This window comes from Bos javanicus, chromosome 13, assembly GCF_032452875.1.
Source record: "Bos javanicus breed banteng chromosome 13, ARS-OSU_banteng_1.0, whole genome shotgun sequence".
Taxonomy (NCBI): Eukaryota; Metazoa; Chordata; class Mammalia; order Artiodactyla; family Bovidae; genus Bos; species Bos javanicus.
This window is the reverse complement of record NC_083880.1, coordinates 72,037,006-72,052,793: the sequence shown is the minus strand read 5'-3', so window position 1 is coordinate 72,052,793 and position 15,788 is coordinate 72,037,006. Positions and strand designations below refer to the sequence as shown.

The 15,788-nt window shown below is 48.8% G+C and overlaps 1 protein-coding gene across 5 annotated transcripts in view; it reads right to left on the bottom strand.

Annotated features, from left to right (window-relative positions):
• L3MBTL1 (L3MBTL histone methyl-lysine binding protein 1) overlaps positions 1-13,837 on the bottom strand; it is a 36,575-nt gene extending 22,738 nt beyond the window's left edge. The window contains exons 1-8 of one of the 5 annotated variants that reach the window (XM_061437627.1): positions 10,596-13,837; positions 3,072-3,279; positions 2,517-2,662; positions 2,118-2,344; positions 1,645-1,786; positions 1,198-1,348; positions 906-1,038; positions 238-322 (exon numbers count right to left, since the gene is read on the bottom strand). In XM_061437627.1, the coding sequence (XP_061293611.1) occupies positions 238-322; positions 906-1,038; positions 1,198-1,348; positions 1,645-1,786; positions 2,118-2,344; positions 2,517-2,652 (874 nt within the window). In that variant the 5' untranslated portion in view covers positions 2,653-2,662; positions 3,072-3,279; positions 10,596-13,837. Of the gene's footprint in view, positions 1-237; positions 323-905; positions 1,039-1,197; positions 1,349-1,644; positions 1,787-2,117; positions 2,345-2,516; positions 3,033-3,071; positions 4,514-10,595 lie in introns of those variants that run through there. The other 4 variants (XM_061437628.1, XR_009740508.1, XM_061437630.1 and 1 more) reach the window with 4 other exon arrangements.
• Positions 13,838-15,788: the final 1,951 nt, after the last annotated feature.

The window sequence follows — 15,788 nt, the reverse complement described above, 5'->3', positions numbered from 1 at the left end:
CTGCTGCTAAGTCGCTGGATAGTAGAGGATAAACAAACACATATTAGCCTCAAGAAGATACATATACCATGGCACAAACCAAAACCACACTCTGTCACACACGCACACATACATGCTAACTTAGGGTCATCTATTTACGTACAATACACCATCACAATGGTAACCTGCACTCCCAGCTTCACACCTCCAAAGGCATACACACATGGTTCATGAATATATATACACAGGCCATCATACCAGGCTGGCTGCTGTTCCATTCGTCACTTTCTAGGGTGTTAGTGGTAGGTTGTCCCTCTGGATCCTTTCCTTCTTCTTGCTTCTCCTGTAGAAGACAACAGATCCCAGCTTCCTGTCTTTATGAGTTGGCGTGAAGCCCCTATCTCTATTCCTGACCCAGGCCTAGCTCTCTGGCCACACGGTGTTCTGCTCCCAGTGGGTGGATATTCTTCTAGGCTACCAGCAGGAACACAGCTCTGGCAGACAACCCTTTACCACATGGGCACAGTCTCATACCCCCTAGTTTACACAGCCTGATTACAGTTCTCACTCCCAGGTGGGGAAACTGAGGACACGAATACCTGCCCTGTGCTCCATGGCCTCCAGCCCAGAGATGGGGCCCCAGTGAGGAATCTTTCCATCTGCCTGCAGACCTACTTGGGTGCTGGTTCATGTCAAAGTGACAGCCCTGCTATTAGACTGAGGTGGGGGCTCTAGAAAAACAGGAAAGTTGTTTATTTATTTCCCTGAAACCAAGTACAGGATCTGACTCCAGACAGGACCCAAAAATACAATGAGTGAGTTATTATGTGTCTTCTGTGGCCCAGCCCCACCATCTGAATTAATGGAGGGAGTGGTGACAACTGAGGTACAACCTCCCCCTGCCCTCCCAGTTGTCCGCTTCCTACCATGGCCTCTGGCTCAGATTCGTTCTCGGATGGGCTCTGATATTCCCTGTGCTTCCTCTTCTTCACGGGTTTGAGGAGCTCAGAAGCGCTGGTGCAGTTGTTCTGGCCTGAGGAGTTCTCCACTATGACTGACCTGAGGGACAGACAGCCTGAGGGAAGGAACCACCCACCCTGCACCATCCACCTCCCCTCAAAGATCGGAACAGGAGTGGGGCCTTGGGGCCGGAGAAGCCCCAAAGGGGCTTCAGGGCCGGAAAGGCAAAGAAGTGGGGCTTAATTCCCTCCGGCTTACCGCTCCTGGAAGCGCTGAGGGCAGCCATCATTGGAGGAACTAGGATCTGGACCAGCGCCTTGCTGAGGCCCACAAGCCTGGCACGGGCAGGTGCCATCATCCTCTGGTGGGTCTTGAGGCGGACCTTCCGGAGGGTCCTGGGGGAGGTCCGCTGGGGGAGACCAAGGCACCTCAGGCCGCCCACCCAACACGTCCACACTCAGGCTCCGCCCACCTCGGAGCCCACATGGGGCCTCCACCTCGGTCCCATTCCCCACTTCCCCCACTGGACAGCCCTGTCTCCCTCGCCAGAGCCTTCTCCGCCCCCAGACCAACCCGCCGGTGGGGGCACACCCGCCGGGACCCGGGCCACGCCCCCTAGGGCCACGCCTCTGGCTTCGGCTGCCCTGCGAGTTCGGGGCTCTCCCAGCCTCCGCAGGGGCCCAGCTCCGGGCCTGGGGCTCCTACCCGGCTGTTGGGGGTCCGCGCCGCCACCCCCCGCCGGGGCCTCGCCATCTTCGTACTCGGCCACGCCTTCCCGCCGTAGCTCTGGGCTTGGGGGTTGCTCTGCTCCCACCATGTTCGGCGGCGCGTACTCGCTTATCCGGAACTGTACCGTGGAAGGGTCAGAGGGGCACGACTCCTGGCCCTTGACCCACCCCCAGTCAGCATGGTCCCCCCTCCCGCCGCCTCACTGCAAGCCACGCCTCCAAGGCTCATTCACCGTAAGACAGGCCCTAGAACCCCCCCGCAACTGTCTCGTCTTGGGAGCCCAGCACTTCAAGCCCCGCCCCCAGAGTCCCTCACCTCAAGCCCCGCCCCCAGAACCCTCCCCCTCGGCCAGCTTCCCCACCTTCCGCCTCTGGCCCCGCCTCCGGGCCCTCAGGCCCCGCCCCACAGCGGCGGCTCGCTGGATCCCGCCAATCCCCACAGTTACTGACCCGCAGGCCACTCCCCGAAGGCGGGGCTGCGGCCTCGGTCCACTCCAAGAGCCGCACCGTGCTGGCGCTGGGGCTGGCCGCCGGCCCGGTGCTCAGCTGCGGCAGAACTGTGGCTGTGACAGGTACGCTGCCGGCCGCTCGCTCCGGGGTGCCCACGTGGATCGGCTCCCGCGGAAAGCAGGACACATCCAGGGCACTGCTGGGCAGACCCAGGGCGGCCGAGCTGGCTGCGAACAGATACATGGACAGATACGACACAGGTGAGCCTGACGACCCTGCTCCAACACTGCCATGCAAGTGCGGAAGCAGGTGAAAAATATCGTCTCCTCCCCAGGACCCACATCTGCTTGGGCATGGATGTGGATTCTCCTGTTCCCCTAGACCCCTGGCTTGGCCCACCTGGAATGATAAAGGCAGCAGTGGGCAGGTGAGAACCGGAGCCTGGACTATCTCTGGCCACCAGGTGCACGCTGACCTCCCCTGTGGAGGGTCCCTTCAGTGTCCTCAGCATCTCCATTTCAGCATGCCCCTCCATCCTGGTAGGCCTACAAATGGAACACAGCCCCCAAGGGGATCAGGCGGGTAGGGGGCCTCCATGAGGAGGAGTTGTCCACCCTCAGAGAAAAGCCTCAGCCATGAGGGGAGTAAGGTATTTTAGGAGCCCAGCATAAAGTTTGGCTCCTGGCTCTATCCAGGTCACCCAGGTGAGAGCTCTGGCCAGACCTTGCACCTCCCCCCATCCCTGTAAGATGGGCATGTGTGAAGATGCTCTGTAAACTGCTGTGCAAACTCTAGGGAGTCTCAGAGAGTGTGTCTTGGGCCAAGGTTCTGTCTGGTCAGCTATCTCATGGCACAGCCCAGGCCAAGTCCAAATTCCCCTCTTTTTCAACCTCCACCTCCACCCCCAGTAGAATCACTCCCTTCTCCCTCTGGGGATTCAGAACCCTCAAGTACCAGATTCTCCTTCACTCATAAGGTCATTTTCCTGGGAGGTGATCTTTCCTGATGGTGCTCTTTTATGCCTCCTGCCCACTACTTCCTCCAATCCCAAGCAAAGAGTGGGCACTCAAACATCTGTTGAGGGGACTTCTCTGGTGGCCCAGTGGTTAGGATTCCAAGTTTCCACTGCAGGGGGCACAGGTTTGATCCTTGGTTGGGGGAACTAAGATCCCACATGCAAAAAAAAAAAAAAAAAACAAGCAAAGAAACATACACATACAAAAACAAAATAAAAAACATAAACACCCTATAATCTGAAGAGCAAAGAAGTAATGTATGAAAATGCAGGCAGTGCAAGATTTTGCTTTAATAAAGCAAAGGGAGTAGAGACATTTAATAAAGGGTCAAACATGTAAATATATGGGAAAAAGACCTAGTGACATAACAAATATGCTTAATACCTATCATTTACTTAACTCCTTAAATGTGCCGGCATGCAGCAGGTGCTGTGTTGGATTTCACTAATTTGAACTTGTTAATAAAAAGCAGTATAGGGAATTCCCTGTGCTTCCACTGCTGGTGACTCGTGTTCGATCCCTGGTTGGGGAACTAAGATTCTACAAGCCGTGAGGCATAGCCAGAAAAAAAAAGCAGTGTATGAGTAAGTGATATTTGGTTGCTTTAAGGTGTCAGCAGGGCTTGACAATGGCTTCTGGCATAAAGGAAAGAACAGAGATGTAGGCTTAAATTAGACTTAAGTCAGTTTGAATTTCAGATCCCACCCCCCGCCTTAAATGTCTGTGATTCTAAGTAGCTTTCTTTCCTTGAGCCTCAGTCTCCTCATGTGTAAAATGAAGGGGATAATGGTATTTATCTCAAAGCTCTCTGATGAAGATTAAATGGAAAAAATATGTAAAGTCTTGATACTAGCTGGCCTTCAACAAAAAACAACTCACTCCCTCTGAACAGAGATTTTGAGGAGCTTGGCAGCTCCACTAAAAATGGGAAAATCAGCTTGTAGTGGTTGCTGTCTTTCCCAACCTCCACTCCTCTCTCCTCCTGTTCTTGTGCACTGATATATCTTCCAGCTTTTCCTCCCTAAAATACACAGGACACCCCATATAGTATATCAGATCAGATCAGATCAGATCAGTCGCTCAGTCGTGTCTGACTCTTTGAGACCCCATGAATCGCAGCATGCCAGGCCTCCCTGGCCATCACCAACTCCCAGAGTTCACTCAAACTCACGTCCATTGAGTCAGTGATGCCATCCAGCCATCTCATCCTCTGTTGTCCCCTTCTCCTCTTGCCCCCAATCCCTCCCAGCATCAGAGTCTTTTCCAATGAGTCAACCCTTCACATGAGGTGGCTAAAGTACTGGAGTTTCAACTTTAGCATCATTCCTTCCAAAGAAATCCCAGGGCTGATCTCCTTTAGAATGGACTGGTTGGATCTCCTTGCGGTCCAAGGGACTCTCAAGAGTCTTCTCCAACACCACAGTTCAAAACCATCAATTCTTCAGCACTCAGCCTTCTTCACAGTCCAACTCTCACATCTATACATGACCACTGGAAAAACCATAGTCTTGACTAGATGAACCTTTGTTGGCAAAGTAATGTCTCTGCTTTTGAATATGCTATCTAGGTTGCTCATAACTTTCCTTCCAAGGAGTAAGCGTCTTTTAATTTCATGGCTGCAGTCACCATCTGCAGTGATTTTGGAGCCCCCAAAAATAAAGTCTGACACTGTTTCCACTGTTTCCCCATCTATTTCCCATGAAGTGATGGGACCAGATGCCATGATCCTCGTTTTCTGAATGTTGAGCTTTAAGCCAACTTTTTCACTCTCCACTTTCACTTTCATCAAGAGGCTTTTGAGTTCCTCTTCACTTTCTGCCATAAGGGTGGTATCATCTGCATATCTGAGGTTATTGATATTTATCCTGGCAATCTTGATTCCAGCTTGTGTTTCTTCCAGCCCAGCGTTTCTCATGACGTACTCTGCATATAAGTTAAATAAACAGGGTGACAATATACAGCCTTGACATACTCCTTTTCCTATTTGGAACCGGTCTGTTGTTCCATGTCCAGTTCTAACTGTTGCTTCATGACCTGCATACAGATTTCTCAAGAGGCAGATCAGGTGGTCTGGTATTCCCATCTCTTTCAGAATTTTCCACAGGTTTATTGTGCTCCACACAGTCAAAGGCTTTGGCATAGTCAATAAAGCAGAAATAGATGTTTTTCTGGAACTCTCTTGCTTTTTCCATGATCCAGTGGATGTTGTATAGAGAGTGAATATTCAAGTAGGCAAAGGCTTAGAGATATAACCTGATTAATTAAGGCAACATTCAGACCAAAGTTCGGGGACTTCCCTGGCGGTCCAGCGGTTAGAACTCGGTGCTTTCACTGCCATGGGCCCAGGTTCAATCTCTGGTTGGGGAACTAAGATCCACTAGCTGCTCAGCGTGGCAAAAACAAAAACCCAAGGTTTGTTCCCCCTTCTCAAGTGGCTCAAGTGGTAAAGTATCTGCTTGCCAATGGAGGAGAAACAGGCAGAAGACGTGGGTTCAATTCCTGGGTCAGGAAGATCCCCTGGAGGAGGAAATGGCAACCCACTCCAGTATTTTTGCCTGGGAAATCCCATGGACAGAGGAGCCTGGTGGGCTGCAGTCTGTGGGGTCCTAAAGAGTTGGACACCATTGAGTGTGTCACACACACGCACACACACACACATGGTTTGTTCTCCCTAGTACTTCCCCTTTAAAAAAATTATAAAATAGCCTTCTCTAAATTCAAATTATTTTGCTTTGCACAGCTGATATAGTTGTACCATTTTAATTCCTTTTAACTAATCTTTTTATTCAAAACATTGGCAGTCATTAGGAATGAATATGGTTACTCGTGAAAGAATTCCATTCTGTCTCAAGATCTACTAAGGGAGGGTGGTTGAGAGAACTTCCCTTCTGTTCAAGTTTCTGTCCTTTTCCCAGCAGACATTGGTGGACCAACTGGGAGTCAGCAGCATCATTTTGTGCCTTGGGAATAGTCTCAAACAAGAGAAAGTGCTCTTATGAAGCCTACATTCTAGAAGTAAGGGATACAGTGGAGGCTGGAGATGTAAATTTAAAAATCATCCTGTACAGATGGCAGGGAAAAATCATAGAACCGAGTATAAAGAAAAAAGTGGGAGCCTTGGAGCTCATCAAAATAGGTTGGGAAGAGGAAGAAGATCTAGCCAGAGACTGAGAAAGAGCCTGCAATGAGATGAAAGAATATCCAGAAGCATCTGAGCTTCTGGAGGAAAGTTTCTAGTAAGTGGGACTGCTCAATGGTGTTAATACCACTAGCAGATCAAGTCAGATGAGGGCTGAGAGCTGACCATTTTAGCAATAAGGAGATTATGAGAAATCTCGACAAGCATCATTTCAGAGGAGCTGTGGACATAAAAACTTGATCAGAGTGGGTTCCAGAGAGAAATCATCAATTAGTTCAGTATTTATTGAGCATCTAGTATGTATCAGGCACTTTTCTATGCAATTTGTAGTGAACAGAAGACACAGAGGCCTCTGTTATAGAGTCTGCATGCTAGTGGGGAAACTGACAGTAAGAACTGGTCCTTGTCAGGGGATGGGAGAAAAGGAAGTGGAGACTAACAGCTCTTTCAAGGAGTTGTGATACAAAGAACACTGATGTGGGGGATAGTATTTGGAGAGTGATGAGTTCTCAAGGAAAGGATGTTGGTTTTGTTTTTTATTTATTTATTTTAAAATTTTATGTACTTATTTATTCCTGGGCTTTGTATTTGTTGCTGCAGACTTTTCTCTAGTTATGGTGAGTGGGAGCTACTCTAGGTGCGGAGTCTGGGCTTCTCACTGCCGTGTTGGGGGTCTGTACTGCCACTTCCCTTCTCTTACTGCAGAGCACAGACTCTAGTTCTGGGAGCTTCAGTAGTTGTGGCACTGGGGCTCCAGAGCACTGGCTCAGTAGTTGTGGTGCACAGGTTTAGTTGCCCTGCAGCATGTGGGATCTTTCCAGACCAGGGATCAAACCTTTGTCTTCTGCATTGGCAGGCAGATTCTTTACCACTGAGCCACCAGGGAAGCCCTGTTTTGCTTTTTAATATTTATTTATTTAGTTGCAGCATGTGGGATCTAGTTCCCTGACCAGAGATGGAACCCAGGTCCCCTGCATTGGGACCACCAGGGAAGTCTCCATTTTGCTTTTTTAAAACTATTTTAAAAAAATTTTAATTAATTAATTAATTTGACTGTGCCAGGTCTAAGTTGTGGCATGCGGGCTCTTCAGTCTTAGTTGCAGCATGTGGGATCTAGTTCCCTGACCAGGAATCGAACCCAGGTCCCCTGCATTGGGAGCTCAGAGTCTTACCCACTGGACTACCAGGGAAGTCCCCCATTTTGCTTTTTTAAATAGAAGATGCTATACAGCTTGTTTGTAACTGATGGAAATAAGCCTATAGAGGGAGGAACTGACAGAGCAGGGGAAAGAGAATAATTCTAGAAGACAAGTCCTTGCCAGCACAGGAGGGGAGAGGCTCCAGGGCACCTGTGATGTTTGAGACCCACTGCATGTGGCTGTGGGTTCCTAGCTAGCAATACCAACTGTGTTTTTCCCCAGCTAGATGGTTATTTTTTCTGAGACCTGGGAACTACTTTCTCTGTGATTTGAATGCACTTCTCTTCTACCACTGCTGCTGCTGCTGCTGCTAAGTTGCTTCAGTTGTGTCCGACTCTGCGACCCCATAGACGGCAGCCCATCAGGCTCTGCCGTCCCTGGGACTCTCCAGGCAAGAACACCAGAGTGGGTTGCCCTTTCCTTCTCCAATGCATGAAAGTGAAAAGGGAAAGTGAAGTCGCTCAGTCGTGTCCTACTCTTAGTGACTCCATGGACTGCAGCCCACCAGGCTCCTCCGTCCATGGGATTTTCCAGGCAAGAGTACTGGAGTGGGGTGCCATTGCCTTCTCCGCTCCTCTACCACTACCAACCCCCAAATCTGCAGCTCACACAGCATTTTCATAAGCTTTGTCCCACTAGGTCCACAAAGCAGCACCACCAATCTGACATGGCTCCCAGGCCTGAGCCAGATACCAGGAATCCATCCACTCCCCCGCTGCAGTCTGGTCACACCTTCAGAGCACCACTTTTGTGGCCTCTGCAGGTGCTGATTCTTCTGCTTGGTCCATTTCTACATCCCTTATGTCTGGAAAATTATTGATCATCCTTCAAGACTCAGCTTGAGTGATACCTTTTTTCTGAAAGGCCCAGAATCCACATCCTCCCCGCACCCCAAACAAAGTTAACACACAGCTCTCTCTGCTGTGCTCTGCTGCTGCTGCTAAGTCGATTCAGTTGTGTCCAACTCTGTGCGACCCCACAGACGGCAGCCCACCAGGCTCCCCCGTCCCTGGGACTCTCCAGGCAAGAACACTGGAGTGGGTTGCCATTTCCTTCTCCAATGCATGAAAGTGAAAAGGGAAAGTGAAGTTGCTCAGTCGTGTCCGACTCTTCGTGACCCCATGGACTGCAGCCTACCAGGCTCCTCCATCCATGGGATTCTCCAGGCAAGAGGACTGGAGTGGGGGGCCATTGCCTATCCACCACAGTCTATCTATGCATTAACTTGTCTCTCTTCCACGAGACAGAACAAAGCATTCAAGAGCCTGATCCAGAGACTGCACTCAAAACTAGTCAGTGAATGAATGAATGAGAGATGTGGGGACTTCCCTGGTGGCCCAGTGGCTAAGACTCCGTGCTCCCAATGCAGGAGGCCCAGGTTCAAGCCCTGGTCAGGGAACTAGATCCCACACAGCTGCAACTAAAGATTTCACATGCCCCAGCTAAAGACCCGGCATACCATAACTAAAATCTCGTGCAACCGAAAAAATAAATATTTCTAAAAAGAAAGAAAAAGAGGTGGGAGTAAAGAGTGATCAATAACATAAGAAACACAGGTTTCTGAAACCCATAAATGGCTTAGACATTCTTGCCCTAGGGGCTAGAGTACTGTTTCCTCCTTCTGTGTCTCTCAGAGGCTGGAAGAGGAGGGGATACAGTGAAGGTTGTCACTGGCAGCCCTCAGCTGTCATCTCCTCTCTGAATTGCCCTCAACCAGGGGAGCTGCCTCGCCCAAGTGCCCTCTCCTGGACCCGAGGTATAAAGGCCTTGCCCCCTTGCCTCTGTCTAGGGCATCTCAGCAGAGCCATCTCCCCTCCAGAACTTCTTTTGGGACAGGTGGAGGCCTCTGTTAAGACTGCATCAGCAGTTCAACGTTCTCCGCCCAACCGCCCTGCTATCTTTCCTCTCCTACAGGTGACAACACCAAGGGCACCCTAATACATCTCCACTCAAAGCTTCTCAGAGTCTTGTTTCCAGGGAACCCAGCCTAAAACAACTGTTGGATCCCCAACCCAAATTGGTGTCTGGCATATAGCAGATGCTTAATAAATATTTACTGAGTGAATGTTTGTCTCTTGGTCTGTCTGCCAAGACTTCCCGTATCCCTTGCCCATCAAGGTCTCGTATACAGCAGACGCTCAATAAATGCTCTTACTCTAGGTGTGGAAGGTGGGGCGCTATCGCCCCAGACAGATAATCCCCGACACACACTCAGAACCCCAGCAAAACTGAGCGCCTCAAACTTGGGGCCTCGGCCCCGCCCCCCCGCTGCAGCTGCGGCTGGAACGCGGGAGGGATGGATGCGGTCTCCAGGGTTGGGACCGCCGCCCGCCTTCCGAGTCCTCCCGGGACTGGTGTAGACGGCGGCGGGCGGGGCGGTCACCGATCCGCCAGCCCCGCAGAACGGTTACTTTTTAAAACGCCAAAATGGCGGAATTCTTTTTTATTTTTTCCCTTTATGGCAAAATAATAATTCAATTTTCCGTTATAAAAATTGGAAATCAACGGTAGGAAAGAGAAAGTTTGCCAAATTACCCATTTCCTAAGAAAACCAAACCCTCGCCCTCCACGCCCTCTCTTTTATTAATGAACAACTCTTAATTGATTGCATTTCTCTAAAAACCAAGCCGCCTTCCTCCCTACCCTCTGGATTGCCTCCAACAGCAGCACGGCGGACGCGCTCGCCTCGCCTTCGAGCCCCGCGACCGCCCAGATCCCCTTGCACGCCGGCTCCCCGAGCTTCCTCCCGGGCTTGTGCACCCCGCCTCGCGCTCGGGAGGAGCAACGCCCGGGGGTCCCAGGCCCCAGCACTGCCTTGCGGGGCGGGGCCGGGCGCCGCGGAGCCTCGTACCCCGGAGTCCCTACCTGCAAGGCCCGCGTGCGGCCGCCCAGCGCCGAGCTGCGGTCCGAGCGCCGCGCGGCGCGCGCCTGCGCGCACAGGGGGGCGGGCCCGCCTTCCCGCAGGACGCGGGGCGCAAAACGCGCACAGAGCAGGTTTGGGGAGCGCGGGCCGGGGGCCTTCCTGCCAGGCCACGGCTGCGTGGGCCTAGTGTCCTTTAGCCCCGGGGCTAGACTGCTGCGCGGGCGAGGCGGGTCGAGATTCTCCCGGTCCCCAACTCCTTACCTCACAGCTAGCAGCACGCAATGGGGACAACGGAGCCGGCAGAGGCTGGTGGGTTCCTGAACTGAGTGGTCAGTGACAAAAAGCGAGGTTGCACTCCCCGCGCGCACCCCGGCTGGGTCGCTTCGTTGTCCAACGCCTTCCCTCGGCGCCTGCTCCTCACCTGAAATAGGCGAGCCAGAGAACATCGGAAAACCATCTCAGGGAGGGTGAAGGGAGGGTGAAGGGAGGGCCGTGCCACCAGAAGAACGGAGCCCCCTGCGAGGTGCGGTTCCGTTCTTGGCTCTCATAGCCTAAAGGAAAGCATCAGCGGCGCCAGAGTTTGGATGACCTGACCCCATTGCTATTGGCTTGTGGTGTGACCTGGGGCGCGTCACTTAATCCTCCTGGTCCTCCATTTTTCTATTTGTAAAGACTGTCACCTACTTCACCGCAAAGGGTTTTTGTTTGTTGTTTTTTGAATGGGTTACTGTTATGGTGTTGTCTTGCGCAAATCGTTGCTTCTCTGTGCTTCAGTTTCCTTAGCTCATCGAACTAATCAAATCTCCGTTATTGGTTTTTGCCTGGAAAGTCCCATGGATGGGTGAGCCTGGTGGGCTGCAGTACATGGGGTCGCTAAGAGTCAGACACAACTGAGCGACTTCACTTTCACTTTTCATTTTCATGCACTGGAGAAGGAAATGGCAACCCACTCCAGTGTTCTTGCCTGGAGAATCCCAGGGACCGGGGAGCCTGGTGGGCTGGCGTCTATGGGGTCGCAGAGTCGGACACGACTGAAGCGACTTAGCAGCAGCAGCATAAAACACCTTTTAAACATATGGCAGCTATGACTTCATGAACATTTGTGTAATTGAGAAGTTAAGAGACTGCAAGCTCTAAAATGGAAGGAAACACGATAACCTAGGTGTATCCCTAACACCTGGTACAGAGCTGGACACTCAGTGAGTGCTCAGTAAATGTCTGTTGACTGATGGACTGCATGCAGAGGAAAACAAGGATCCTGGTACAGTCTGGAGTTGTGTCCACTCCCTCATTAATCTCTTACTTTACAGAACAGGATATTGAGGTCCATCTGGCCTAAGGTCACAGTTAAAGGTCAGGCCACCAGGTTCAACCTCCAGTGCAGAGGAGAAAAGGGTTCCTAATTAATTGTAGGCAAATTCCACAAATTGTTGTGATCCTCAGGTTTAAATTTATGCAGACTTTATTCCGGTTGCTACACCAACGCATTACATGTGTTCTTCCTCACTGCAGTGTCAAATTTTAATTAAAACTCTTATTATTGGGAACAGAATTGCATCAGTTGAGGATGCTGGTTGCCATAACAATGGAAGTCTCTTTATACACACCAACAACACCCCCATCCACTCATTTTTTTTCTTTCATCTTTACCCAGACTGCTTGTTCTAGATTCCAAAAGGTTTATTTTAGGTATTCAGAAGTCTAAAAGAAAGTGATGGGACCACACAAACACATACCTTCTCAATCAGGAATGTACCTTTTAGACTAATGGAATCTGAGCCAGTGGGATGTAGAAATAAACAAAGAATGCAGGTCTGAGTTGACAATGTATTTTCTGCTCAACAGTATTTTGGTGGTCTTGATACTTTTGGTGGGCTTGCTTCCTTGAACACATTCAGGGATGGAGAGTTCTTCCAAGTAGATGTGTTTGGGGAAGGTTCTACCTCTAATGTAACCATAGCTTGCTCTGCTGGTCCAGTCTGCCCTCAAGAGAAAGTGATGAAGTCCTATTCTTCCCTCAAGTGACAACCCCATATTCTACAAGTTTTAATAGCCTTCACTATTTTCAAGTTAACTCACTACTCAAGAGTGGACTGTTGTTCAGTTGCTAAGTCATCTATGACTCTTTGTGACACCATGGACTGCAGCACGCCAGGCTTCCCTGTCCTTAACTATCTTCTGGAGTTTGCTCACACTCATGTCTGTTGAGTTGGTGATGCCATCCATCTCATCCTCCGTCACCCTCTTCTCCCTCTTGCCCTCAATCTTTCCCAGCATTAGTGTCCTTTTCAATGTTGGCTCTTCTCATCAGATGGCCAAAGTATTGGAGCTTCAGCATCAGTCCTTCCACTGAATATTTAGGGTTGAAAGTCTGTAGTCAAGACTGGATGGACCTCGAATTTTTTGAAATATTGGTGAACAGAAGCAGAGAGAAAACTATTGCTAGTGAGCAGCCCACACCTTTCTGTCCCTACAGATTTTAATTCATCGTTGGGACAGTGCACTTATTTTAGGAAAATGCACCCTTTTAATAAATAGGAAAACACTTCTGGTTCCAACGGTATGGCACATTTTGCTAATAGGGAGCACTTTCTAGCATAAACACACCCAAATCCTGGATAAAATATTACAAGCAGAAGGACCAAGCAAGCCAAGAAGGAAAAAGAGTAAATTTATGGCTGAATTTGCAAGAGCAATCAGGAGCCAGAAACAAAGATGGAAACAGAGGAACCAGGGGATGGCCTGACGTCTCTTGTCCTGGAGGTGGTTACTGGACAGGGATTTGGGTTTCATCACACACACATTGCGAGCGATGGGATCTTGGGTCCATGCAGTACTGGGAGTTTAAACTGAATCCCTTGCATAAAGACTGGACACCCCTGACCACCTGACTATATAGTTGGGGGTCCCATTGTGGAAAAGGCAGGGGAGGTCCAAGTTTCCAAATATAATTGAGTCCTTCTTTCCTTCAGGTCCTACTTTTCCCCCTGGACATAACGTGTATGGGTGTATGCTTTCCAAAGAATCGAGACTGACAAAATTTACATTTTAGCTTTGTAACTGAAGCCTGTATTTGCAAGCATTAGGAAAATTTGTCTCTGTGTGGGCCAGAGCCTCAGCTATTTCTGTTACTCCAACCCTGCTAAATATCTTTTGTTCTCAACACATTTGGTAGAATTCATGTCTCATGCTGCTGCTGAAAACCCAATGGGGGAAAAGAACCTCTGAATTAAGCTTATTAGTTTTTAACTGCTGCAGAACCACCACCACAAAGTGGCTTAAAATGCAAATTTATTATCCTTTAGTTCTGGAAGTCAGAAAATCCAAAATGGTGATGCTGAACTTTTATCTTTTGCTTATCCCTAAAACTCTTTTATCTTTCCTTCAAATTTCCTTCTTAGTTGTAATTTTTGGTTGTGCTAGGTCGTCACTGCTGCCTGTGGGACTTCTCTGGTTGTACTGAGTGGGGGCTACTCTTGATTGTGGGGCGCAGGTTTCTTACTGCAGTGGCTCCTCTTGCTGCAGTGTGCTGACTTAGCTGCTTACAGCACGTGGAACCTTCCTGGACCAGAGACTGAACCTGTGTCCCTTGCGTTGGCAGGCGGGTTCTTACCACTGGACAACCAGAAGTCCCTCTCCTTCAAATTTAAATGATCCCTCGCTGGGTATTCCTGATTGTAGGATTTTTCATCAGCCAGCAGTGAAAGGACGGAATCCTAACCACTGTTGACTTGTGGGTCCCACAGCCTGTGGGATCCTAGTTCCCTGACCAAGGATAAAACCCACGTCCCCTGCATTGGAAGATGGATTTTCAATTACTGGACCCCCAGGAAAGTCCCTGTACTGTTTTACAATAAAAGCAGCTACTATTTCACAAGTGATTGTGCCAAACGCTCTGAAAACAGCATTTACTACCTACAGTATTAGAAGACACTTTTATAGCTGAGGACACAGCTTGCTTTCTATTGCATATTCCTCTCATGTATGTAAAAGTTACCTCCAGCTCCTTTTGGCCCTTGGCCAGAACCACCACTGTCCTACTTTCACAGCTATTAAGTACAAACTGATGTAGTTCAAGCTCTCTTCAGCAACGTTCTCAGACTCCAAAATGATTCAACTTCCTCTTAAAAACCAAACACCCCTTCTTTTCTCCTGACCTTTAAGGCTACCCCCCACACAAAGCACCACCTTAGTGAAATGCCAATGAACAGAACTTAGAAAATCGACAAATGTTAACAGTGGGTGACAGTTTGAAAGGAACTGGATATTTAATAGGCTCTAGTTACCTCCCACAAATTACTGATCATAAAGGGAAAAAGTGACTTTATATAAGTGACTCGGGTTATTATTACAAGGTACCACTAGATATACCGAAGACAATCTCATTCTTGTGATATTTCTGCCAAAAATGCAATCATGAGGAGACATCAGACAAACCCAAATTGAGAACTTCTACGAAATAATCATCCCTTACTCTTCAAAAATGACAAGGTCAAGAAAGGTTGAGGACCTGTTCCAGTTTAAAGTCATGACAACAAAAAGGAGCAAATGATCCTAGGCCAGTGGAAATACATATAAAGGACGTTATTGGACAACTGACAAAACATAGTGGAAAAGACAAGATCATATCGAAGCTAATTTCCTGGTTTTGATAAGTAGACACTATAGTTAATATGAGAACATCCCTGGAAATACACAAAGTCTTAAGAATAAAACACGTCTCTAACTTACCTTTCAGATGGCTCAGGAACAGTGTAAGTAAAATGAAGTATTATTGGTAAATGGCACAGGGAATATAATTTTTTTGTACTATAGTGCAAATTTTCCTTAAGTTTGAAACTTTGTCAAAACAACTGTAAAAGCAGCCTGCTCATTCAGGCTTCTTCTGTGCTTTTTCACTAAGAGGAACTGAATATCTGAAATAGGCTTAAAAAAAACCCCAACACTTTAGGGCTGTTAGGAACTGAAGCAGGATTTAAATCCTGCCTGTTAACAAATTCCCTTACAAATACAGTAATTTCCACAGTAATGATCTCAAAATAGTAATCCTGACTTCCTTCAAGGGGTCAAGGATGGAATTTACTGTTTATTACCTGTTTGTATTCACTTTCTGATTTCTGAACCCTTTCTATTCACTTTAAGTTAATCACTCTACTAATTACTACACTGGGGCCCATGTGTGAAGTTGTTTTAAAACAGGCAAATCTAAGCAAGCTACTTAGGATCTAGAAGACTAACTACAAAACACAACTGCACCTACTCACCCTTTCAATTAATGGAAGCATACATGGCTTTAGGGACACAAAGTTCAAGATGTGGTTGCTGCTTCAAAAAGCTCAAAATTTAGAGAATCCCCAGGCAGTTCAGTGGTTAGGACTCCATACTTTTAGTGCCAAGGGTTTGGGTTTTATCCCTGGCTGGGGAACTGAGATCCTCCAGCTGTACAGCTTTACC